This window comes from Chroicocephalus ridibundus, chromosome 8, assembly GCF_963924245.1.
Source record: "Chroicocephalus ridibundus chromosome 8, bChrRid1.1, whole genome shotgun sequence".
NCBI classification, from domain to species: Eukaryota; Metazoa; Chordata; class Aves; order Charadriiformes; family Laridae; genus Chroicocephalus; species Chroicocephalus ridibundus.
Genome location: NC_086291.1, coordinates 55,693,585 through 55,720,128, shown reverse-complemented (window position 1 = coordinate 55,720,128; position 26,544 = coordinate 55,693,585). Strand labels below are relative to the sequence as shown.

At 39.8% G+C, this 26,544-nt stretch overlaps 2 protein-coding genes across 8 annotated transcripts in view; one reads left to right on the top strand and one right to left on the bottom strand.

The window, feature by feature from the left end:
* C8H7orf50 (chromosome 8 C7orf50 homolog) overlaps window positions 1-26,544 on the bottom strand; it is a 128,464-nt gene that overhangs the window by 87,308 nt on the left and 14,612 nt on the right. The window lies entirely within an intron of this gene.
* Window positions 1,298-26,245, top strand: GPER1 (G protein-coupled estrogen receptor 1). Of its 6 annotated transcripts, XR_010072305.1 has the most exons (7): window positions 1,300-1,405; window positions 7,163-7,207; window positions 13,917-17,230; window positions 21,716-21,894; window positions 22,452-22,599; window positions 23,957-24,081; window positions 24,758-24,896. XR_010072305.1 is itself a non-coding variant. In XM_063344419.1 (6 exons), exon 6 carries the CDS (start codon window positions 24,380-24,382, stop codon window positions 25,451-25,453), a length of 1,074 nt encoding a protein of 357 aa, XP_063200489.1. In that variant the 5' UTR covers window positions 4,985-6,084; window positions 7,008-7,207; window positions 13,917-17,230; window positions 21,716-21,894; window positions 22,452-22,599; window positions 23,957-24,379; the 3' UTR covers window positions 25,454-26,245. The 6 variants fall into 6 exon arrangements, 2 of the variants coding, with proteins under 2 accessions (XP_063200487.1, XP_063200489.1); XR_010072304.1 differs by lacking the exon at window positions 24,758-24,896 and having other exon boundaries at window positions 23,957-24,378; XR_010072307.1 differs by lacking the exons at window positions 1,300-1,405; window positions 24,758-24,896 and adding an exon at window positions 4,985-6,084 and having other exon boundaries at window positions 7,008-7,207; window positions 23,957-24,378.

Here is a 26,544-nt window from a genome sequence, read left to right as displayed (position 1 = left end):
CTGGGCTCTGCTGGGCGCCCGGAGAAGTACCCGCTTCTGCCCAAGCTGCTGCAGCTGTAAAGTGCTCAACGCACTGCTGAATCTGAAACATATGCTCCAAGATTAATTTTTGCAGTTTCTTACTAAGTGAAACCTCGTGCACATCTTAACCATCTCACGTGAAGTTTTTTGCGAGTGAAAGCCACCTAAAGGAGCAAGCCCAGCTGCGCACACTGCCGCCCCAACTCATCTCAGGTGTGAAATCTTTCCTCTGCTGTATTTCCTTTAGCTTTCCATTATACATCAAAACACTTTGACGTATGCAGAATACACTCTTTTCTCATCACAGATAAGAGGATTTATTATCCACTCTCTCATTCTGCTTTCTTCCCACCAAGTCCTTTCCTTACCTTGGAAGTCCATGAGATTTCCTTCTATTCCTTCCTTCTAAAGAACTGGCACTTTTAATCACATTCACAACAATGGTCTTAATTATTCAGCCTACAGCAGGCAGAGTTCTTGTATTATTACAAATCCTGACAGTAAGAGATTTTTAAAACACCAGATTCTTATCAGAATATTTATGAATTAAGCACATAAATATATTTTAAAAAAATACTTCCTACCAAAAGTTCGTTAAGACAAACAAAATTTATAACCAGAAAAAGAATCCATTTTATCTAGCTTAAAAGTCTTAACGATGCGTTATATGAAAAGATAAATAAGCAGCAGCATAAATAATCCCAACTTGGAGACCTGGAGAAGGGACTAATAAGAAAAGAAACAGGTTTACAACTAGAGACATCCTGCAAGAACTGCACCTGCACGCATACAGGAGGAGGAATTCTGCTATCAAAATGCAGAGAGAGTGCTCAACTCTGGATCAGTTAACGTTCAAAAACACAGAATTAATCTTCAAAATTACAGTTGTTTTATCACAAACGTCACTGATACCAACAGGAAGTTCTGCCCATCGCTTGTATGTGACCTGATGCATTACCAATTACAAAATTAATTGAAAAGACTAATTTTAGCAATGAAGTTTGCAAATTTGAGCTAAAACTTATCTTGAAGCCAGTAGAATTTCCACAACTGCTTCTTAACTCATCTCTAAAACCTTTAAAAGATCATTTCGAAATTACTTCTGGTATGAGGTTATCAAAGCCGTTTTAGAAACTCCATCTGGTGGTCACTAGCAGAAGTTCTCCTGCAGTTCCCAAAAGCAGTACGGTCAGTAAAACTAATTAAAAGATTTCAGTTAATCATTAGAAAAGAAAAAAAATAAAAGTCCCAGTTTCTGGTTGAACACAGATTTGTACGAGCTGGTCCTGTCTGCAAACATAAGGGTATTGCTGCAAGTATTTGCAAGAAGAAACAAAATTAACTGTAACTTCTACGACAAACCGCTGCGGGGAGGATGAGGCAGGTAAGAGAAAATTCTGCTGCAAGAAACAAATCTCAGCAACGGTTAATTTTGCTTTTGAACCTAACAGAAGGATATTTAAACAGGCTATTAGGTCTGATTATTCACAAGAAAGAAATATTTATAAAAAAGCATGTGTTTCTTGTATTGTTTTACGAACCATCTGGTACTAGTCACTGTGGCTGACAAGATGCTCAAAGATCAAAGGACGCGCCATTCCCATCCAGCTCCAGAGCACTGTAACTCTTTCTAATTAAGTTATGGTTTCACTACTTCACAATGAAATAGATTTCATACTTAATTAATACACACGTTTCTCCAATTTTTCAGGTCAGCCTACGTGCAATTAAATAATCATTCGAGCACCTGCAGTGCTATGCAGAGACCAGCTCTTTTGTAAAACTTGCCATTAGAAAAAGCTTTTTTCCGCCTTTTAATAGAAGTAGAGTATTATTTGGAAATAAGGGCAATTTTTGAGCTCTCGCGGATGAGTTACACAGATGATCTACCCATACCGAGGAATTTATTTTGTGATTGATAGAAACATTACTGTACAGTAATAATAATAAAACACTGTTTATAAAACAACTTACATTACAAACAATGCCCAAATAAGCCAATATAAAAATCACTAATAGTGAATCACGGGCAAGCAACCCTGAGATGTGAAGGCGGCAGTCACACGGCGCAGAGCATTCCTCTAGAATAAAAGGAGGAAATGTTGATTTACAGCCAGCCTCTGAGGCACAGGTAATTATTAATACCAGTGCTTATGTATACACATCCCCAACTTGTGCTTTTTTAACCCTATCCAAGCAGAGGGCTCCGAGGAAAGCCAGTAAGACCATCAGATTTTACTAATTCATATAGCTCCACGTACCTTATAACTCAATGTACGCATCTGAATTCCATTAAAACAAAAACAAAACAAAAACCACACACTCAAAAAACCCTTCCAAAATGAAACATGCAGGGACTATAATACAATAAAGACACGCAAGCTTTTTGTTCTAAAATTCATCCATAAGCAAAATTCCCTTAACTTTCTTCAAGCTAAATTCTTGGCTTTGTGTACAACTTCCCTACTTCTCCCCCCCCCCCCTTTTTTTATGTCAAAGGCCTAATGTTCCATGGTCTTTTAATCAAGGACACAAATTTGCTTGCTGTCAAGTAAAAAAAAAAAAAAAAGGCTGAACACACATAAAATTAAAAGCAAGAACACACAAGAACAATTTCACGCTGACTGGCAACTGCGCATCAATATATCAAAAGCCTTCGCATAGATGTTCTTCTCAAAAATTAAGGGCTTTTTTCAGGAATCTTGAAGTTATTGCATTCATACAAGTAGCCTTAAGGTGCAAAAATGCCACCAAGAAAAGCTTCCAATACGTCAGCTGAGCTGTCGAATAGTGAATCGAGGCAATCTTTGACTAAATCCTTGGCTAATATCCCATGCTGATTTTTTTTTTTTTTGTTACATAACGACACTAGAGGAAAAATTAAGATGGAAATACATGGTAGTTTATGAAAAATATCTTTAAAAAACATCGTAGACTATTTCACAACTCAAAATTCCAGTAACGCAGAGATTGCTTTTCATCATAATACGCTGGGGAACAGGCAATAACAGCCATTTAATATTCCAAAACAATTCTATCATACTACACAGGGACAGTTTTCTTAATGACGTTACATCCAAAAGGCAATAAAAATATACGTTAATTGAGAGCAGAAGACACCACCATAGTCCAAAACCAGACTTGAAGCTTCTCATGCAGGATCAGCTCCCTGGGGATAACCATTCCCCCCCCAGAGCAGCCAGTCCAACGCTTAGACTGGGAGCTACGGCAGGCGCTGGGCTTGGTCCCTGGTGACTGTGGCCACTCACTGCTGCACCGAGCAACCAGGAGTCCCCCTCCTCAGGGGAGCACCACCACTCTGCGAGCAGCTGACCACCGGGATTCATAGGAAAGATGACCAAGGCAGAATCACCATCTCCATAACACTTTACTGGACAGATCTGAGTTAAGCCAGAGAGTAAAAAGACTGAAGTCTTCATGGTTTCAGCATCTCACAAGCCAGAAGCACTGAACAGTGTTTGTTAGAGAAGATGGAGAAGTTTCTCTCATCTGGCGTACATGTATATGACAGAAAGAGACCTTACTTCAACTGAAACCTAGTGTCAGGGATCCGTACTCTGCGAAACACATCAGTAACACAGGTCATAGAATCACAGAATGGTCTGGGTTGGAGGGGACCTTAAAGACCATCTCGTTCTGCCCCCCCGCCCTGGGCAGGGACACCTCCCACCAGCCCAGGTTGCTCAAAGCCCCGTCCAACCTGGCTTTGAACCCCTCCAGGGATGGCACAACTTCTCTGGGCAACCTGTTCCAAAGGTCAATTAAGAGAAATTAGTGGGTTTGGTCAAAAGGAAAGTGGCTCAAATCTGCTTTCTTTGTAATAAATCTGTCACACTCTACTAGATACGTTTATTTTGCCATAGGAACAGTAAGATGCGTTAAAAACTACACAAAGAGTTTTGCCCACCGCAGCATGCTGTAGGCAGCTGGTGGAATTATATCTGTTACCAGCCAAGCCTTAAATATTGTCACTGCATCTCACAATTATTTAACTTCTAAAACTTCTACCTTTCCTGCCTCCACCCCATCCAGAACATCGTTATCATACATCAACTTCTTCCATTGAGAGCATGTATACTAACGCATACTAATCACCAAAAAAATCATAAATCACTAGAAAATAGTAGTAAAATTATGCATCATCCCAAACTCAGTCACTTAACCACCATTTTTTTTTTGGCAGTTTTATGAAAAGTCTGCACAACCAAACACTAGTTTGTTTGCCACTGTTCTCACATGACTCGCACCCTGATCATTTAAGCAAATTAAATGAACTGGTTTATTGTTTAAGGAAAGACACAGCTGGTCACACCACAGCAATATCTTGCTTTGCTTCTAGTAACGCATTAACCGTGACAATAACGGCGCAGGGAGCTGCTGCCAAAACCACACCACCGAGCTTTTCAGATGCCTCAGACTGTGCTTTGTCCGTTTCCACAGACGAGGCAGAATCGCAGCTATCGAGACAGAAATTAGCACAGTCTAAACAGAATAAAGAATATGGAGTCAGGAAACCTTGATTTTCTAACCTCTACTTCTCCTCTGGCTTTCAATTTAGTCCATCAACTTGGAAGGATGAATTTCTCAGTAGCCAAGTTTCTCCGCCTGTAAAATGGGGACACTTTGTGCTGTGATTCTCTGAAACCATGCACACATTCTGAAATTGCAGTGTGCTACTTGCTCCCGATTCAAAGAAGAATAGATATTCTTGCCCTCAAAATACAACTGAATAATGTTTGTAAACGTGAACATAATTTTGAAGATTGGAGCTTTTTCTTAGTTGGGGTTTTGGGGGCCTTTTTTTTTTTTGTAAAAAAAAAAATGGAGGCGTAAGAAATAAGCTTTCCTCTTTTTGCTTTTCTGGTTCTATTTATATAATTTTTCTCATTAGAGGATAAGCTGCCTCGGAGCTCTGCTCTACACCACCTTGCATTGTCAGGAAAGCAGTTACTGAATAACAGGAAACGCAGTCTTAACACTGCTGTGTCAGGACTTATCTTCACTCGAGTTCCTCCGTGCTCACCGATTGCTAATTAACTCCAAATAGTTTAAACCTTTCTAAGAGTGGTTTGAATATTCCTCAAACTTTCAGTGCGGCCATTACTTTGCCTTTATTTTACTACTAATCACAAAGGGCACAGACAGATAGCCTCAGCTACATCCACCCAATGCAACTCCACCAGAAGCACCCAGTCCAGCTGGTGGCTGGGGGCCCTCAGCCAAGAAGTGACTGTCCCCCCCAGCAGAGCCACGGTTATCCATCACAGGCCTCTCCGGACCATTTCAGTGGGAACTACGACCACCACCCCATGGCACAGCTGCTTGGCACGGCCTCACCTGCACACACCAGCCATTCCGCAAGCTAAAAAGTCAAGTTAGTCTCTTCCAGTCGAGGGCCAGATACTTTCTGGAGTTTTCCTGCAATTTCAAAGCCAATCGTTTGAGGATGCTTACGTAGTTTAGCGTGCTCTCTGCACAGCCCCGAGTCCAAGGAACAATGAGGTGACACTTCAAATTTGCGTCTTGCATGGAAAATCACCAGTAAAAAAAAAAAATTGCCTGACTTGCACACGATTACAATGCGTATCTTTTCTTTACCCTTCTTAACTATGAGAAGTTAATACCAATAAAATAAACCTGGATTTGGGTACAGCTCAAAGGCAAACGCTATATACAAATCACCTACACGACACAGCCAGCTTTACGCAAGTTTTTCAGTAACAATTTGGAGGAACTACTGTGAATGGAAGGGAAACAGTCTACCCAGTCCAACAAACTACTATGCTAAGATGGTCAAAACCAAAGTCAGTATGGGACGTTTGGAATACCACGTGTGAGCTCATTGGAAGCAGATTTCGAGCTGCTGCGGAGCACAGCTACTGCACAAAGAACAGGAACGTTCACCTGGGAGCTGAAGTGTCTCCGGGCTCGGCAGCATCCCTGTGCCCTCCACACGCATCCCTGGTTTCAAAGCAGCATTTGGAGCAGTAGTGCCAACCGTCAAGTGGAAATGTAGACCTAGCGCTGAAATATTTTCTCCAGGTAACCCACAAATCCAATTTTGAAACCTAGATTTGTACACATTTGTCTCATTTCACTTCTTTAAAGTGTTTTGGCTCTTTCCACATTTTTCAACAAAGCTTGTTAAAGCACAACAAGGACGATGCCCTGAAAACGGAGAGCACCGATCTAACACTGGTCACAAATTATCTTCTCAACCTCTGAAAGCCACCGCAGATTATTAAAAGATTACAATAAAAACGTTCTTTCCCATGTGCCGGTATGAGAAAACATGACGCTACCAATGTATTCCAGAGAGCAAGGCTGCACGCACTAGAAAAACCGTGAGCCAACCCTGTCTTGCTCATGTACATTTGAGGTTTTAAGAACACTATTAAACACAGTCATTAAGACGACTGATGGTGAGCCAGACCCAAAACATACTACAGACTCAAAATCCTGTCTTTTAACACCTCACGGTCATTGCAGAGCATCTGGAAAAATAATTTATTGCATGTGTACAATACTGGGAGTGTTCCAAGAGCCGGGACCATGGAAAAATAGAAATACACCCTATTTTTAAGAAGGGATCTTAATATTTTTGACAGGCACTACTTTCGTGTCGAGTTTTTGTCTTGTCAAGCAAGGGGCCTTGCTTGGTATTTATTCAACAGGCTTTTCCTTTTCTAGACCTCTAGCACTTAAAACAGCGCACGAGAAAAAAATGTAATTGCGAAGGCTGGCCAATACGCGTAGGATTACTTCATGAACAGGGAAAAAAAAAAGCCACTGGATGGCCTCACATACTTAGAAATGGCTGGGACAAACACTACTTTTCTGTTCTAAAATATCTCCCGGCAGAGGATAATTTGAACTTTAAAGTCACATGATGAAACCATAGGTTTGCTAAACATGCAACGTGTATGGGTTGAATGACTTAACCCAAGTTCCCGTTTCCTTCACAGAACTGTGTGTTTTTGCAGTGAGCAAGCGTCTGCATTTTTCATCGCCTTGTACAGTGGCTAAAGAAGTTATTCTAACATAGACACCCTGCTTTCTACATAAATAAAAAGGGCTATATCCTCCAAACAATAACTATAATTCATCTGACTATCCACAGTGGAAGCCTCAGCCAGTGGTATCTGTGGGGCATTTTCTTGAAAAGGTAAGTGCTTTACGTTACTTTGAATATGCAATGTTTTATTCATCGCAAGAGCCTCAAACTGTGAAGCTGCAATTATAATTTAACGGGTTTAGTTTTCCCTTCTTTAACAACATTTGAACTCCGCAAGGTAAAATACTTTATCTGGGAAACATCCTTAGAAAGCTGAAGTTTATTATAAAGCCGGGCATTAAATAGAGTAAATGTAAAGACTGTTTTCCAGTAAGTACTTAACTGCCATGGAACGGCTGCTGGCTACGTGATGAAATACTGTTCCGTGGTCTGGGCAAAAGACTCCAGCCACCGCCTCAGAGCGGTCTCTTAAAGGATGGACATTGTTGGATAACGCCGACCACACCGCAAGTATTTGTATAGGACAGGAAACACGTCAGCGATGCTGCTCAGGGATTTTGTTCAGTTACTGCCAACTCATTTATATTCTGGAAAAGTGAAAATAAAAGCTTTCGGTTTCTCAGAAACTGATAATTTTTCAGAAGTTAAGGGTGGGATTTCTTTAATATTTACAACCTCAAATACTTGCCCAAAATTCCAAGTAGGAATGTGGACATTACAAGAAAAACAAATATGGTATTTTACATTTCAGCCTTTCATATACTGCTACCTGCCCCCATCTTTTAACTTTCAGACCTAGTACGAACAGAAAGGACAAGTTCACGTATCTATTAACGCCCCAACCCCCAAATTACGTGCAGTGTTGTCACGGGCCGATGCAGGACGTGCCCACCGAGAGCTGAGTTTCACAAGGAATATTAGGTGTATTGCTTTATGAGTGGATGAAAGAATATTTTCCTTCTAACGGTTGGTGACAGAGCGCAGAAAGCCTGCCCTGCCAAAGCTTTTCTAGAGGAAGAATTCTGGCTGCCAGGGAGAAACTCCCCGGTTTAGGAGCTCTTCTTACTAGACTCTAAATAAACAAGTTTCTTTGAAACCAAGCTGTCCATTTGTAAAAGTTAACCATTAAGGCGGGGACGGGGGACCAAAAAAAATGAGATCTCAGAGACTGGGTCCTTTCCGTACTCAAAGTAGCCTTGTCACAACTCGCTATTTTTAAACTGCCTTCTGAACACTGTGCCCATTTGCTCAGCTCCAGCTGTTGGAAGTGAAGGATAACGTATTCGCTTCAGAAAGTAAAAAAAATCAAACGTATTTGCTTTAACTGCTGACCCAAAAGGCAGAGTGGGTGAGTGGGGAAACCAGGCCGGAAGAAGAAAAAAAAAAAAAAAAGAAACAACAAAAAAACTAAGAAAAAAGCGAGGCCACATGAAGTTTTCACAACATGTGAATGATGGTCAATTAAAACAAAGTGAGGGGGAGCAGAGGTAAAGAAGGGACAAAATATGACAATACAGGGAAGATAATGCAAGTAGCATATTGCAAATTTCCCTCATTAATTAATCTTAGGAGAAACAGGAATAAGCCTGGCTTCTGCCATGGCTTCAATGTACGGGAGCTCTGACACACTATATATTACTGTCTGTTACCTGTGAGTAAACAGAAATAACAAAGTCACTTTACATCATAGTATGTTGTGAGAAAAGAAATAAAACTAACTCAGGTCTCGAGGTGTTTTCACCCTAAGTTGACAGATTCCACTAAAAGAGTAAAGGACTCTGGGCCCCCACCAAGCTGAGCATAACCATTACATGCATTTCGAAATAAAACTCATGTCCCGGCAAGTAAATCCAAGAACCAGACAAGGACTGAGGGAACACCAGATTTTCTTACAGCAGAAGAAAGTGACATAATAAATTCCTTCTTTTTTTTTTTTTTAATGATGGAAACTCAAAGTATTTTGGCAAAAAATGTGGTCAGCTGCATGGAGATTCTGAAATAAAAGATGTGAGAAATAAACCACCCTCCCGTGCTCTGCTGCTCCCGTGGATCAGATCTTTCTATTTCAAATTAAATTAGTATTACCAAAAGTCTAAAAATTTGCAAATATGTTCAACTTACTACAGCAAAAGTTGTGAACTTCATCCCATTATTATTCTAAGCATACATTTACTTTAGTGCAAGGAATGAACTTACTGCTTTGGGAATGTTTTAAACCTGTAAAGGCTTACAATTTTTAAGAGTTGTTTTACATGACAGATGAGCACCTTGCGGTCATAAGGCTCTCCAAAGCTCTCCGTTCAGATGTAAACACACGCACAGAGAGGTTCCGCCACCTGCGACCGTACCCAACCCATCAGCTGCAGAGACTGCGAGGGAGTCACGCTTTTCTGACAGGGTCCAATCTATAACCTCAGCCAGAAAACCCTCATGCAGCAACTTCATGAGGCGTAGATCTTGTAGAGTGCTATATATCCTCAAATTTCACCAAAATAGCTATGAAGAGAAAAAATTTTGAAAAAAAAAATTAGATTGTAGGATAAGGTCCTAAGTCAGAAATATCTATCTAGGTGTGACCATGTTAGAGAAGAACATACACGTATTAGCTTGTACGAAGAATCAGGAATATTTGGTTGCAGCCACCTGCACACACCAGCCTTTCCTACCACAATCTGAACACAAATTTGCGATTTGCTCTCTTAAATACTTACTTAGTGAGACACTAGTACCAAATAAGAGAAGTCTGACATTATCATTGTGATTTTTTAATATTTTTTTTTTTAAAGCAGAATAAAAACTTCTAGGAATAACTGGGGGGGGGCACGGAATTACTATCTACAGCATTAATGTTAATCTTATTCGCCAAACCAAGAATATTTCAGAATAAACTACAAACTGCTAGCAGATATTTCTTCTTCTGTGACGAAAGCTTTATGGAATTCAAGCAAGCATTGCGCTCATAGTGACTAACCACGGCAAAGCTCCAAACAGCTGGTTGTTTTGGTGAAGTTTTGTTTGTGTGGGTAATCCTAAGGTGATATTCTAGAAGTTCCCTTTAAAACAGCACACCTAGGAATTTTTCCCTAAGTCGGAATTTTAATACTTGCACTGATTATAATTATACATATATAGTTGCATTGTTATTTCCCCCCAAGTAGGTTAGTTCTGGATTGAATGGAGTATTTTGTTTACTTTAAATTCCTCTGGCAGATGAGGTCCGTTAAGAGACACACACCTGTTAGCGTCACAATGTCTAGGTGGAGAGTAAGAGTGATATTATCATCATTATTATTTAACAGTAATCTTAAATAATGCTTTGTGGTTATAAACGAGAGTTGCAACCCAAGTGAAACTATTTCAGGCATTCATCTTGGCACCACCGACAAACGAGGCCTAAGCACACGGGCAGCCTCTCTGCAATAGCACGCTGGTGCGCCGTTAAACTCCCACCACACACAAACCGGTGGGTACAGAAAGAGGAAACCAAGATGATGCACCTTCCTACGCACTAAGTTGCAGCTACCGGAGTACGCTGCATTAAGTCTAATGTTCCTGACTTTGTCTTAAAAACTCCAAGCATAGCTAAATAAAATAAAAAATCCGTTGCTGCGGCCAAAGGCCAGCCCCGAGTCAGTACCAAGGCCAGATCCTGAGCAAATTCAACCGAATTCCGGCATCTTGTTTTTGCTGTCATTCGATGTAAGGCCATATCATTTCCTGTGAAACCAAAACTATGGCCTGTGTTTCCCTTGCGGTTATGTTACTGTAAAAGTTGAATGTTGCTAAGCTGTTCTGAGATTCTCTGCAAAGACAGCGAGCATGGTTGATTGGCTCATGGTGTAAAAGCTGAGAAGATAACGGAGACCTTCACAGTGCCAGAACGAAATTTAAGTGTTCAGCCCTTTAAAAGGCCTGATGGGACTAGAAGGTAGCACTGGTGGAAGAGCTCAAGATGTAAATATTTCTTAACCTCTTGAAACTACCCTGTGGGATAACAACAAGCTTTCTGCAGACGCTCAAGTGGTTCCACATCTCTTTCTCTATCCGTCACAAAGTACCTGACCTTCGCCAGATTAAGCTTCAAATCCCTTTTCTAACAGAAGGTCAAAATATGACCTGTTTCCTTCATTCTTGAGATTTCTCCTGAGTATTTGAAGAATACTTTGATGAATTGTAGAAGTTAGAATTTCATGGTCTTTAGATCTCCAGAAAATAATGAAGATGAATCAAAGCAGCAGAAGGAAGCAAGTCTGTCGGTCTCCATGGCCAAGCTGACCGAATAGCACAGTAGATCACTTTCAGCCAGGGAGCCAAAGGGAAGCAAATAACATCGTTGCTACTTACTTAATGAAACATTTTCTAGCTTTCTCCCGCCCCTCCGCCAGTGCTTCCGTATTAAGCATGGAATTTAATTCAGAAATCAGAGTGATCAGCTGTATTTCAAAAGAGATACTTTGAAATTAAAATCTAGAAGGGAGAAATCGCTAGTATGAAGAAATACAAAAGCCCAACCAGTTGACTACAGTTGTAAGGTTTTGCGTGTGTGGTTTGGTTTGTTGGGATTTTTTCTTTTAAATTATTCCCACACTTCAGTTTGAGCACTTCAGTACAAACTTAAGTCCTTCTCCATGGTTCATATTAAAAATCAGCAAAAAGAAACAAAAGCTCCACTGCGAGCATTGAAGATACACTTCCTCAATTAACAAGACAACAATATTTCCTCCCAACGCCTATCATTTCTGATACGATTTTCACTCCATTTTTCTTAAGATTGTTCATATTTAACAATCTATTTTTAAGCTTCGACTCTTAACTTGCTTCAGAGACTTCCACCAGTTTTGCCCATCCGTGCTGTCCTACCTGGCGTGCCCCAGCTCCGAGGGGAGAACTCAGGCAGAGCCCCACCAGCCCCAACTGCGAATTCACCTCTAACCGCTGCTCCTTCCTGCAGTGGGACCTCTCCAAAAATCACCTTTTCTAGAAAGGAAGAAACTCTGCCTTTAAAAGGGGACAAAGAACACCGCTGAATCAAAACATAACTCCACAGTTTTATATAAATGAAATTATAATTACGTAAGATTATATACACACTTAATCAAAGCCTCTTTGATAAGTCAACTTTTCTAATTAAAAACAGTATTAGAATTCCAATTTTGAGGAGAGATTAGAAATATCAGAAATATGAAGTAGTGTCAGAGGTAACAACCATAAATGAACTGTCAAACAGTATTAAGACACTGACTTATCTATAATGAACACTGCTTAAAAACATTAATGCATCTTTATGAACTTTTACCAATTTAAAGTTACTTTCACTTTAAGAGTTAACATCACTAGAATCCCCTTCCGGGAAATGCGTTATGTACAACTGAGTGTATCACTCTTGGTACTAATACGACAGTATAGAGACCTCTCCGAGGAGAGCTCCACTGTCCTGTCTTTACCAGAGGTACCGTCTATGGACGTGGCTTCTGCAGACCCGCTGTGCATACAACAGAACGAAGTAAAAACACCCAGTTCTAATCTACCACAAAATTGAAATCCTTGTGAATAAAGAAGGATTTATTTTTTTCCCCAGGAAACAACACTCTACACTGTAAAAATGCCTATATGTTTAACTTCTTCCAGTACTAAGGACGATGATTTATCAGACATTCAAAATTCATTAGGAATAGTGAGTTCATTACCTTATGTTTAAAAATATTTATCCTTTGTAACTAAAAAAAAGTATGTTATTCTCTGCATCGGTACAAGGTACACAGAAATTTCCTTTTAGAAATCGAGTTAATTATGCTTTTAGGCACTCTGTAAACCTTATATATCCATATCTATTGCACTCAGTTTTTCATGAGTACATATTATGTTCTCCTACAAAGCTTTTTTGGCTTAAAAAGGATCCTCCAAACATTTATATGGTAGCAGAATTATTATATCAACATATCATAGAGTCATTACAGCTAACAGCCTATCCATATTACTCCCTATTTTCGGGAATTTATAACTCATCTGTAAAAAAATGTTCCTCGCTAAAACTTTATCAATAGGCTTATAATGCACCAGTAATCATTTTCTCGAATTTCAGCATGCAGAAAAGCATTATTTTTTGCAGTTTCATGCAACAGCCACATCTAAAAATGACAGTATTTTTAATGTATAAAGATGGTTTAGTATGAAAGCAGTTTGTTCATAACAATCCCTAAACATTCCCATTAATTTTATAGGGGCTCCTCAGTACAGGCTGCAGTTATGAAAGGCTTTTTTTCATAAGAGAAAGGAAGCAGAACTAAAACAAAGAAAGGAATGTGCCTCTTGCCTCGCATTGTGATTATCTCTGCACTTTCCTCAGTATGCGGTGTCAGCCCTGAGACTGTCAGCTGGGTCCAAATTATAGACAATTCCCACCCTTGCGACCACACAGTGAAGCTATTTTGTGGCTGGAGCTGCAACCCACACGCTGGAGCTGCCCTTTTTTGGCAAGATGGAGAGGAAAAGCGGCTCCACCTAATCCTGGCGCCAACTCCTTCCTCGCCCGCCAAGGGCCAGCTCTCCCCTCCATCCCACGGCCGACACGAGAACGCGCCAAGTCCCGGCTGCGGGAACATCCCATTGGCATCAAGGGGGGAAGAGGGCTAGTGGTGAGAGCAGGAACCACACAAAAAAAATAAAAAGGCATATTTTCTCTGGCTAAAAATATTACGCAAATTTACTTGAAATTAATATAGGAACACAAAATCCACCCAAAAAGTGACCGCATTTATTCTGAACAAATGGTTCACACCGCACGTAATATTTAACGTGCAAACTAGAGACGTTACAAACTGTACTTTAAAACCTGTTTCACCTTCCTTTTCCATTTCAGTTTCAAACCCCACTGAACGGGAAGCGAGCACAGTCGGAAAGAAGGATGACTTCCCACAACATGACGTGGATCAGCTACCCAAGCAAGAACCTGGATTTCTCCTCCCCAGAAGAAATCGAAGCCATCATAGCCTCTCAAAACATCATCTCCAGACTTATGCACTGTTACATCGCCTTTTTCGTACCAGCAGGATTAATAGCTGGCATATGCATTTTGATCATTTTCATAAAGAATTATTTGCAATACAAAGCCATAGAAAATTTAGACTTATTTCTTCTACACTTCACCATCAGCAATATTATAATGATTTTTTTATCGTTTACTGTCATAACCAGACCTGACTACTTAAAAGCAACGCACCTCACGTGTAACGTTCTGTCGTTTTTTTTCAACTTCAGTTATTTCAATTCTCAGTATGTTTTGATTTTGACGCTTCTCGTACTATTACTCAAGAGATTTCCACCGAGGACCGCTCTCGGCAACGGAACCCACAGACCCATGTTGTGTGTTGGATTTGTACTTGTATCTGCCTTCTGTTTGTCGCTGACTGGGGCGGTGCTGGTTGGCACAGATAACTATCACTCGGAAACATATTGCCAGTTAGACCCATTATTTGCATGGCCTGAGTACGAGATCATTAAATTCACCTTTGGATTTGGAATCCCATCGTTTCTTCAGATACTCTGTTTTACTGTTCTCCTCGTTAAAGAAGCACCAGCTGATGCTCCAGCCTTACACCAGCACATTCGTACTTACCCCGCTGCCTACATTATAAACATAACAATATTTATATGCCGCCTATTTTATAACGTTATGATTCTCTTCAGGACAATGCTCAAATTACAGAAGAGCATTGGAACGCCCAACAATGAGCTTGTGATGAATATTGCAGAGATAGTGTTGTTCTGTGAGAGCTGTGCCAGTTTGGTATGTATACTTTGTTTTCATAAACCATGCAGGGACGAAATACTTCAACTCATACGCAACTGCCGAAGGGGAAACGCTGCCAGCAATCACCTTGAAATACCAGTCACAATCACCACCCACGAAAGTGGGTCTCAGTAATACCCGCTGCTCTGGAGAACTGTCAATTCGCTTCACTTCTGTAGCTTGTTTGTGGGTTCTGGTTTGGTTTTTTCCTTCTTCAAAAGAGGATAATTGTTCCTTCTTTAGAACCCAAACCTGGGCTATCTTACAACTAGCAGTACTGGAAGAAAAAAGGTATTTAGTTTTAGTATTTGCAGTTATCTATGAGAAAACAGGTAGGGTCTGGGGTTGTTGGAGAGTTTTTTCATATATATATATATATATACATATAAATTGCCTATTTTCTGCAAGTGTTACTTCAAAACCAAGTAGAAAGAACTAAGTAGCAATAGAAGTGCGCTCTTGTAATAATATCAATGCCCTGGCAAAGATGCAGACAAAACCACAGCAGAAAACAACTTTGAACACGGGTAAAAATCTGCAGCCAAAGCCTTCTCTCAGGTATGCTTCCTCTTTTGACTTCTTACCCTACAAGCTACTTATTTTTATAACATTGGTAAATTCCAGTAGCAGCAAGAGTGAAGTATGGCTTAGGAATCCATTATAACCTTGAAATAGTATGTGATACTATAAGTCTACTGTAGTACTTGTTTATATTATATATATACCCACACACACAAACTGAGCATTTCTTCCCTTTTTCCATTTTCCTTCTATATTTTTTCGTTGGAACCCTTAAGGTTTTTGTCTGAATCCTTCTGCCAAAAAAAAATTTCAAATTAATGGAAACGCTGGTCCATAAAGGAAAGCCTCGAGTCCTTTGTGAGGCACCGAACTGGAAAGATCAACAGGATGGCTAATTAAAACTTTGTGCAAGAATGAAAGCTTTTTGTTAATGCACTCTCAGCGTCAGCTTTGCATTAAGACTTACAGCAATTATTGATTTAAGCCATTCTTGATGAGTTTGTTCAGAAGTATGAAGTCGCATGCCTTGCAGGAGTCACATTCAATAACACGCTAACTGAAAAAAGAGGAAAACCAGCCCAGAACAGTGTAACTGAGGCAAACAAAAGCAGAGCCCCAGTTCCAAACTGAAACCAGGGCTCCGCCAGAGACAAGATCGGAGCGTTATACATTTAGATGAGAATTCATGGGTAAATGGTGCAAAATAGGGAAGAAAATCTGAATTGGAGAATCAACCAGCTGTGTGCAGGAGTTCGGCTGGAGCCCTGCAGAATCAGTAGCCGATGCAGGCTGAGACGTAGGTGCAAAGTTTGAAATTCTCGCTTTGAGCACATCGTTACTGTCACCGAATTTGCCCAGGAGCCATCTTACACATTTGGCTTCGGTTTCAGCTTTTCCTCTCATAGAGGTGGAGAGAACGGAAACAAAAGGGAAGGCACAAAATTGTAGTAGATCTTGGATAAAAACGTAGACTTCGACTGCAAAGCTGTAAGAATACAGTGCTGTGATGAGGAAGGCTCAAGTGACCTGAAGGGTTCAGAGAAAAGCCACCTTGACGCTTAAAGATGTGCCTTCACATGACACCCAGATGCTAACAGAACGGAAAGATTGTTTTGCAGTTGGGTGCTTTGGAAGGTCTTCCTGAGGGGGTCCCGATTTGCGTGGAGAGCTGGTGCAAACCAGCACAGGGCTGCCTGAGACAGAGAACAGTGAGCACGGATGGATCAAGAGGAACGCCTTCCGCAAAACAACAGCCAAGTGCATAAATGGGAGAATAAAGGACATTTGTTCAACAATAATACAGTATATAGATCTAGTATCTACATCTATGGATCTAGTCTTAGACATCCAGGTCCTGAAATTTATGGACGATGACTGTATCACATGCGAATAAAGGGTAATACGTACTGTCACTACGACCACATTTCTGCAAGACGTACGAACCAACTGGTAAGATGTCTGCACTGTGTTATGTCAGCCTGTTTTCCCATTCAATTTTATTCTGCTGCCAGCATGAGCAGATGGATAATTAAAGAACACTACATATAAACAGACCATTATAGAGCCTGATCAGAAAGGAATTACATCGATAAGAATCATCTCTTTGAAAACAAGAGCCAACTTCAGACTCATGAAAGGATTTCTCAGCTGGCATCAGACGTTTTGGTTTGCACCTGAGAAGGGGGAGATTAAGCAACACAGACAGAAGATCAGCCCTGCAGAAAGAAGTTTGAAGAGTTGAGTTGTAAGAGCTGTACGTCAGTGAAAAAGCTGACAGACTGAGTGCAGGAGTATGTCAGGAGATGCAAGCTGTTCATCCCAATTCAGACAGAATATCATCGGTTCAGCTGCGCCATGGATAAGTAGGTTATTTGCTAGTACGGGAATTATGCACAAAGGATTCTACTTTATTCATTGCTTCCATATATTTTATATTTGAGGATGAAAGAATAAATACTGTGTTGTTTCTGACTCCTGAGTTACTGTTAAAGGTGCCTAAAAGAAAATCTGGTCAGTAAATGTTGGCTCTACGTAGTTAATGTTGGCTGGGACCTGGAAACTGGTCTAACGGTGAGAAAATCACAATAATGTACCTATAAGGAGCCTTAAGGTTCCACATGGAACCATCCACAGGAAAGATGCTTCACGATACTCTCAGCAAGGTACATAGCTAGAGCAGACCCATAACCAAATGTCTCAGAGAAATAAAACCTGTAGGGACCCACTGTCAGACTTAGGATTTGGGAACGAGCATGTCTTGACAAGAATGAACCACTGCGTATAAATCACAGTACTCCCGGGTATAGCTCCTGGCTGTCATCTGTGAATGAACGTGCTCCACTCTCCTCCCTGTCCACAGCTACTGTTGGGGGGAAAAACAGAGTATTTTCTGGACGGCTGGTTATATTGTCATACAGGAATCTCTACGTACAATGAAAAGACTTTGTAAATGAATAGGAGCTAACAAAGGTAAACAGGAGAGAAGAGGTTGAAAAAAATGCAGAATAATAATTCAAATCGTTAAGAATATAACTTACAGCCATACAGAAATGCTTTGTTAAATCATTCTTGATAAAGTTACTCATCGCTTACGTTAAAATTCAGGACAATGAACGTGCAGTCCTAGAGAATAATCTACTTTCATCCAGCTAGAATATGAGGGCAAGCACCCCTATGTGCAACAGGGGAAGGGACAGAAACAGTCCCCAAAAGGCATTCCAAAATAGTCTGATACGAGGGAGAAAAGAGCAGCTTTGGCTAAGATTAAAAGTAAAAAATTTTAAGTGATTAATAATTTGAAGTTTATTTTTAAGAACCAAATAAAATCTCCCCACTCGGAGACATTTTTTCCCCCCATACCAGAACACTTACTTCTCTCAGGCTTCACCTAGTTCTGAACAGTATGTTCCAGAAGAAACAGAGCATATATTTTCATAGGCATGCTGACAAAAATTAACTAAAGGAATATACTGGAAAATTCAAAGAGGAATATTTTATTTCTGTACTGGTAACATTCATATCTTTCTAAGGCTTTGGCCTGCTTTTGAGAAAACCCTTCCATTCAGTAAAAGAAGAGAAACGAGCAGGCTGCTGGAGCTTAAGCATGAATTTCTGAGTCGATAACATGTTTTGGAAAAGAACATGCAGGGACTAAGGACTCATCTTTGCCAAACCAGCTGGCTCAAATTTGATCTGATCCCACTGCAAAACAACATCCGAGCTAAAGAGGGACTGCATTTGCACACTTGGATCATAGCTCGAGCTGCTACACCCCTCCATGTATTACTAAGCCCGGCCTTAGTTACGTTCCAATTTCAAACTTACAGACCCTGAAAGGGCTACAGCATTCTTTACCTTGATTTTGAGGTCGTTGCAGAAGATTTGGGGTAGGGTGAAAGCTCAAACAATTCAGCCAAAATAGTACTGTGTATGATGTTTACATCATATACATTGCACAACAAATTGATTCGCTAATTGACTGGAATGAGAGAATGCGTTTTACTTCCACAGTACGCGTGTGCAGCAAAGGACTGCCAGATCGAACTACTAGAGTAAAAAAGGATTGATGCTTTACAAATTTTTTAATCACACCTGGATAGAGCCTGAAATCCTATAATGAATCATCTTTCAGTATACAACATTTTGTGGCCCAATGCTGTAAAATTTTAATATTATCCTCCAAAAGATTTGCAATATACACTCAAAAAAACAAAAACAAAAAAGGTTTTACCAGAATAGCTTGAATAGGTACAGGTGTTGTGCCTATAAAAGAAAAGGCTGAACTTTAAAAATCATTTTTAGTAAGAAAAAAAAAAAAAGCATTCTCACAATTATTGGCAACTGAAAAGCCTAAACACACAAAACACACTCTTGTCCAAGGCTTGCTGCGGGCACAGCACACAATTGATCCCAACTCAAATTAAGTTTGATTATTCGCAAGGGAAAGCTCCTGAGGCTGGCCAGGATCAGGCAGGAGGGTGCTCCAGAACAGGGGACTGTTCAAACATGTGTCGTTCAGTGGCTGAACGATGTCAGTCGGTGTTTGTGCTACCAGGAAGATGAGAGAGAATCTGGAGGAGATCAATCTCCGTGCAGAACTTCATGAAGATTACAACGGCATCTGTATTTCCTCTGGAGATAACTTCAGTAGAGATTCTTACACAAATCTTATTTCTTCTGCATATGGTTATATGACACTGTAAATATTCTAATGCTATTTTAATTTATTCTTCCTTCTCCCTTCCATGCAGTACAGTACGTGAGTTTTTTCCAGCTTTACGCACCCTGGCCCTGACCAAACTTCTCCAGGACTCAACCCAAAGCACTTCCACAGCTCTGACAGAGCACACCAGCCCTTCCATCCTGCAGGGCTCAGCCCCTTCCCCTGCGGCTGGAGAGGCTGCCCTGCCGCGGTGGCTCAGCAGCTGGGACACACGCCGCCTCTCAGGTTGTCCCCTCCTGTACTCACACCTCCCAATTGCTTCCTCCTCAGCTGCCACCTTTCTGCAGCGCGATAGCAGACGCATATGTTGAAGTCTGCTAAATTACACAGAATATCTTCTATTGTACCTCACTTTAAGCCCCCGGTGCACCTAAGTACATCATAGCCAATTACACCAGCGTTCTTTAAAGACTCAGTAGTGTTAGACACGTTTATTGAGATATATACAGTGTTTCAGAAGTTGACCGCTACAGGTTTGAAAATAAACTGGAAGGAAAACTTTAAATGCTGGATTATCGAGGTCTGACATTACACAAACACTACCAACACCAGTCGCTTTCCCACATGTCTCAGTGCCCACCAAGACAAGGAAGGAGAGGTGGAACTGTAATACTGAACGCTGTCACGACGGTGACTAAGTACGGATCAGTAAGGCACTCCCTATGGAGTCCCATGGAGTACCAGCAACTGACAGGGAAAAAGGGTACAACGCTCAGCAGCTGCTAAAATTAGTTTTAGACGTTTTATGGAATATGGAAGCGAGGAACAGTGAGATTAAGATAGACTGATCAGTTACAATAATTTGCCTGCATAAACAAGAGCCTGAAGATGTTGTCATCTGCTTTAGGAAACAGGATTCAGAGAATTCACATGATCATCTCATAAAATATTTAGTGAAATACAGAACTCACTAATTACAATATAATAACACAATATAATAATACTAGATTTAGCCTCTTATGCTTCCTAGTTCTATTAGCAGGAAAAACAGCTACTTTGTGGGTCTTTCAAAGGAGAATTTCCGAGCCATTCTGGAAGTATGGCAAAGTGACATATTTCTTATCATGACGAAAGAAAGTTAGCACTCAGAAGAGAATTACACATTTTAATAGCAGATCAGCTGATATTCACAGCTAGAAAAACAAGGGCAGACAGACCAGCTGATTATCAAACCCAGGCCCCCGTAATTACAAACAACTAACACCCAGAAGCCAACATTATGCATAAAGGACAGTTAAAATTCCTTCTGGCCCTTACAAGATCAGTGGGAGCTCTGAAGGACAGAATTAAGAACAGCAAAACCACATGATCAACAAACAACAATAAAGACTCTTCATAATCCTGGTCTTTAGGACAGCAAAAAATTAAGACCTTCAAAGCCGGTATCACAAGATTTTTCTAACATTACAATTACTGCAGTCCTCTAACGCAATCACATTTGTACGTGTCTCAAAGCAAAACACTTGGGGCTCTCTGTCCTCACAGCCCTGGGGACACCCTCCAAAACCATTCCACACGCAGGAGTCATCTGCTCTGACAATCTTTACCAGCACTAATTTGCACAAATTTTCTTTTAAGCTAAATAAAAATCTATTCCAAAGCTATTTATGAAGAGCCATCGCGTAAGAACATCTTAAACATTGCCAAAATCCTGTGTTTCTATGCACAGTGCGTTACAAGAAATCAGGAAATAATCGATTTGCCTCAATGGCACTGGAGGCAAAGTGCCTTCTGTTCCCAAAGCCACGGCTGTAAAGAACTTTTGCTTCACTTTTCTACAGATGCGATCTTTCATAACCTAAAACTATTTTACCATTGCAATAGATGTAATATATTCACTAGAATGACATGTTAATTGTTTACTCCACGCTTCTGAAAGGGTAAAATTGGCTTCTTGAAATCCTAAATGCCGAGATCTAATTCATGCTGTTCCCGCAGCAGGGCCATTAATGGCACTCCACACTCAGGTATCGGATCAATATGATCATAAAAAGCAACATATGCAAATGAAACAGTTCTCTTCTATAAAAAAGAGAAAGGTTAACTTTCTTTCCGTTCTAAGAATTCTGGCCACCAGTAGGTGGTGTGTCTGGAAACGCCAAGGAGGTTTTTTTCTCCCCTACAGCTGAAATGCAAAACCCCACCTGCAATTCTGGGGAGTTTATGCAAGACTGAGGCTCCACGGTCACGGCACAATAAGCTTATTTTATCCATGTGATTCTGAGCTGAGCAGTTCTAAGAAGGGTGAGGATGACGATGTATACCTGAAAATTTAAATACAGACAAAATGGGATCGACTTGAAGGTAGGAAAACTGAAATTTATATTGTCAGTTTAGCAAATGACCCTCCTCGGCTGCTAGGTCTCTCTCAATCCAATTATCTCCCTTTAGATTGTCCAGAGGCTTTTCAAAAAAATACCATGCACAGCAGTAATTATTGCTTTATATCTATGTAATATCTGCTTCGTTACGATTTGCAAATAAATCACTTAATTACTGATCAGCTCAGCTGAAGGTCTGAATGGAGCATATCATTCGCTAAAACGCTAGAGGCGGAAAGGAGGTTAAAATGAACATTAGGCAAAATAAAACTGATAAATACGAGAGAAAAGATGCTTGGCTAGTTCTAGTAAAAAAGAAACCAGCAGAAACAGGGTTAATCCTAGCCTTATAAGGCTGTTCAGCAGCACTTCAACTGCACACAAATTAGAACAACCCTGGGAATCTATAAAGCTTGTTTTATTGCCAAGGACATGCAGCAAGATCTGCATTTTGCTGTTGTAAAATATCCTTTATTTAAGACGTTTTAAACCAGAATAGACTTTTATATGATTTTTTTTTTACTGCTGAATTGTCAACAGGTGGCATTCAGTGCAGCTTTGCACACCTAAATACAAGTTTTTACTGAGCCGGGAGTGGAAGTTGACAGATGCATTAAGTGCGTACCCGCGCGAGAACCAGCCTTTGTCATCTGGAGGAAAAAATCAGCTCTGGAGACATGGAATTAAGGTAAAATAAAGAGTTTCTCAGTACGTGGTTACCTGTAATGCTTGTAATCGCCTGCCTTTCGGTGGCCTGTCAGATGTAATTAAAACCTGACCACAGACCGACCTTTTACAACCATTTGCTTAGACTGGTAGCTTATCTTTTACTGCATTTAAAGCATTTCACTGCCTTATTCAAACATAAAAGGATGTTACACAGAAGACAACACTTCATGTCTGGCTGCCACAGCTGCCTGAAACAAACAGCTAAACTTCTTTAAATAAATGCAATTTCTGATGGATATTTTAGCCTAAAGATTTACATTATGAAAAGGCTTATACATAGCTACTGTGTACTTATGCCTATTTCATTAACAAATAAAAGCTTTGGAGCAGATATTTTTATTTCCGCCTCTGCTAGGTACTGCGGGTAACTTGAATAGATCGAAGCACACTGGGAGCTGTATTTCTGACTGACGATACTCTAACACTCCTGCTCCATTAGCAGTCTGCTCCTTTTTCTCCCCCGGACTGTACATCAGCAGGGTTTAAGTCATTAAAACATGGAAATATGCATGAATTTTACTAGTAAACAACTTTTTTTTTTTTTTACATGTTTTAACGCAATTAAAATCAAGGAGATTGGTAGTAAGATGAAGATTAAAGCTATTCAAAATATTTGAAATTTAGCACAAAAAGCCCCTGGGTTATCATTTTCTTGCTGCTTTGTTTGTTTGGGCTGCCTTCTGTTTCACTGGGTTTTTCTTTTAAATAAACTTCTAGCAATGCTTCAAGCCATAGCATTCAACATATGTAAGTAAACAAATCAGATAAGCGGTACTTTCCACTCCTATCCGGAAATCAGGGCAACATAATTAATCCCAAAGAAAAGCAAATTGAGTATAATAATGTTGGTGTAAATCAATATGCTGCTTGTATTACCTTCGTTTCTAAAATTCGCCTTTGTTTTCCCCCGAAAGTAGAAGGAACGAACTGCTTTTCATCTCTGTTGCCTTCTCAGCCACAGACTCTGCTACTTAATAGTCTTACAAGCTGATGAGGAATAAATACAGGTCTTTTTATACGTGTCTATAAATTTTAAAACACATTTTTTGCAGGCTAAACTCACTCATCTGATTTTCTCTATGTCTACATTTTCCAATACTGAATCCCTGAAGGGTACACAAAATTTTAACAGACCTGCCTTCGGAATATATTATCATCTAGAACAAATTTCAGTTCTTTTCACTGAACCTTTACAGATATATTCAAACACGATGTTTCCTACAGCCTGAGCTGTGGATGTTAAGTTAGCAGAAGCATATGGTACACGATACAATGCTGGAGTAGGAGATTAATGGTTTTCCATTTGCAAATTGCAGGTCCAAGGATGTGCATTGATTATTAAAAGAAAACAAATGGAGCTAAAATTCTGCTACCTTCCAACCTGCCTGAAGAAACACTGTCGATGAAAAGCTTTTACTGAAGAGAGCCAAGTACCATAATGGTAAAAAGATTCCTACATGATCTTAAGGCATACAGGAACTGCAAATTCTCTCATTTGCAATGTATATAGCGTCCTGTAAAAAAATTTAAGAAATTTACTATTTGTACTGTTATAGCTCAGTCAATTTTAATTAATTTGACTTCTCAAGAATTTTAATTTCCTATACAAAAGTGTACGTCTTTTTCCATTCCAAACAAAATGCTTACTATGAGCCTAGTTGAAAACAACCAAAAATCTGGGGTTTTGGCATTACCACCAAACTGTGAGTACTAATATCTCCTCTGCAGCTATTTTAACCATGGAAACTTACTCTGCCTCAGTGTCCCCTGTTCTATGTAACAGCACAACTTTTAACCTAAGTGGATCGCACCTGTGTAATGAAAGCATATCTTCTAGATTAGCCGATAAATCAGAACACCAACAGTATGTTATCGGTCTTTTCTTATCATGTCTTTACACAATATTTCTTTTTCCGATTGGTTTTGTAGGAAACATTCTGATACTGGTTGTCAACATAAGCTTTCGTGAAAAAATGACTATTCCAGACCTTTACTTCATAAACCTTGCAGTAGCTGATCTCATTTTAGTTGCCGATTCTCTCATTGAGGTTTTTAATCTTGATGAAAAGTATTACGATATCACTATTATTTGTACCTTTATGTCTTTGTTCCTTCAGATCAACATGTATAGCAGCATTTTCTTTCTGACATGGATGAGTTTTGACAGATACATAGCACTGGCAAAAGTAATGAGGTCCAACATATTTCGCACTATGCAACACGCTAGATTAAGCTGTGGTCTCATATGGATGGCATCTATTTCTGCAGCACTAGTTCCATTTACAGCTGTGCACTTACAACACACCGGAGAGGTCTATTTTTGTTTTGCAGATGTAAAAGAAATCCAGTGGCTAGAAATAACCTTGGGGTTTATTATCCCCTTTGTGATCATCGGTCTTTGTTACTCATTAATTGTTCGAGTTCTTATCAAAGCACACAAGCACAGGAGTCTTCGGCTGCGGCGGCAGAAGGCTCTTCGGATGATTTTTGTTGTTGTCTTGGTTTTCTTTATCTGCTGGCTACCTGAAAATGTCTTCATTAGCGTTCAACTTCTTCAAAAGAAGAGCGAGCCTGTCTCTTCAAGCAGCCCATCCTTCAGACACGATTATCCTTTAACAGGACACATTGTGAACCTAGCAGCTTTTTCTAATAGCTGCTTGAACCCCTTAATTTACAGTTTTCTAGGGGAAACCTTCAGAGACAAACTGCGGCTGTATATTGAACAGAAAACAAAAATGTCAACATTACATCGCTTTTGTCAGGCTGCCTTAACGTCTGTCATTCCTGACAGTAATGAGCAATCAGAAGTCTGATTTAGTAGTGGTTGTATAAAACATATGACTGTGAAGTTGTGCAAATAGCGAACAAAATGCTTGCTACTAACAGAAAAAGTGCATTTGTGTGTGTACATATATATATAGTATTGCTCTACTGAGTATTGAAGGTTTATATTCAAAATGTTTTTATGACAAGACTTTAATGTAGAAGAATATGTTTTAGTCGAATTTATATTTAATTATGAACAGGATTATTAAAAGCTGAGCACTGAAGGAGCATTATTTTGTATTACACATGTACGAATGACAATATGGAAGAAAATTTTATCAAGTTAGGAAGACTCTAGATGTAACCTGATTATCAGATGTGCGACTTTGCTGATGTATATAAGGTATTTCCACTGAAATAATGAAGCTGCCATAACAGTGGGGGGAAAAAAAAATCGTTACAAAGTATTGATGTGGAGATGCAGAAAACATTGATTTTTTTTTCATCCAAATATGTTAAGATAAATGACTTTGCTTAGAACAACTGCATAGTACTATTGTCACTGTATTCTGGCATGTCTTCCACGATTCACTTTTTTTAATCTTTATATAATCTAGCACGATGGTGAGGTTTTGTCTCATAAATGTAATCTACTGTTTACATCAGTACTTGATCAAAACTGAAATCGTCTGTAACTATATTGCTCATCTCAAAGAACTTTACAGAAGCAAAACATAATGCTTCATTCTGTCTTTTAAGGATTGCCCAAGACGATCTTTCCCAGGACAGACATAACTGGGCCCTTTGTCCAAAATGCCAGTGCATATATACATATATACAGACATTCGTATCTGCCTTCAGATTTAAGCGAAGTTGCAGGAGGTCTCTTAACATTTAGCAGGCCTATTTTGGTGGCCAGAACAAAATGCTGTGGCTTTAAAAAAGAAGTCAATTTCTGCAAAGTATAAGAATTGCTTTTGAAAGTGACAGAAACCTCAGTTTTTAGAAAGGGAGAACTTGCGTAATGGGCAGTGTGATAAGCTATCATCAGATTTGTGCATCATCTCTCCCACCTCCAGAAACCACTGGCCTTTCAAGAGTTTAAGATGCACGTTGGTTGCTTTGTTCATTTGAAGAT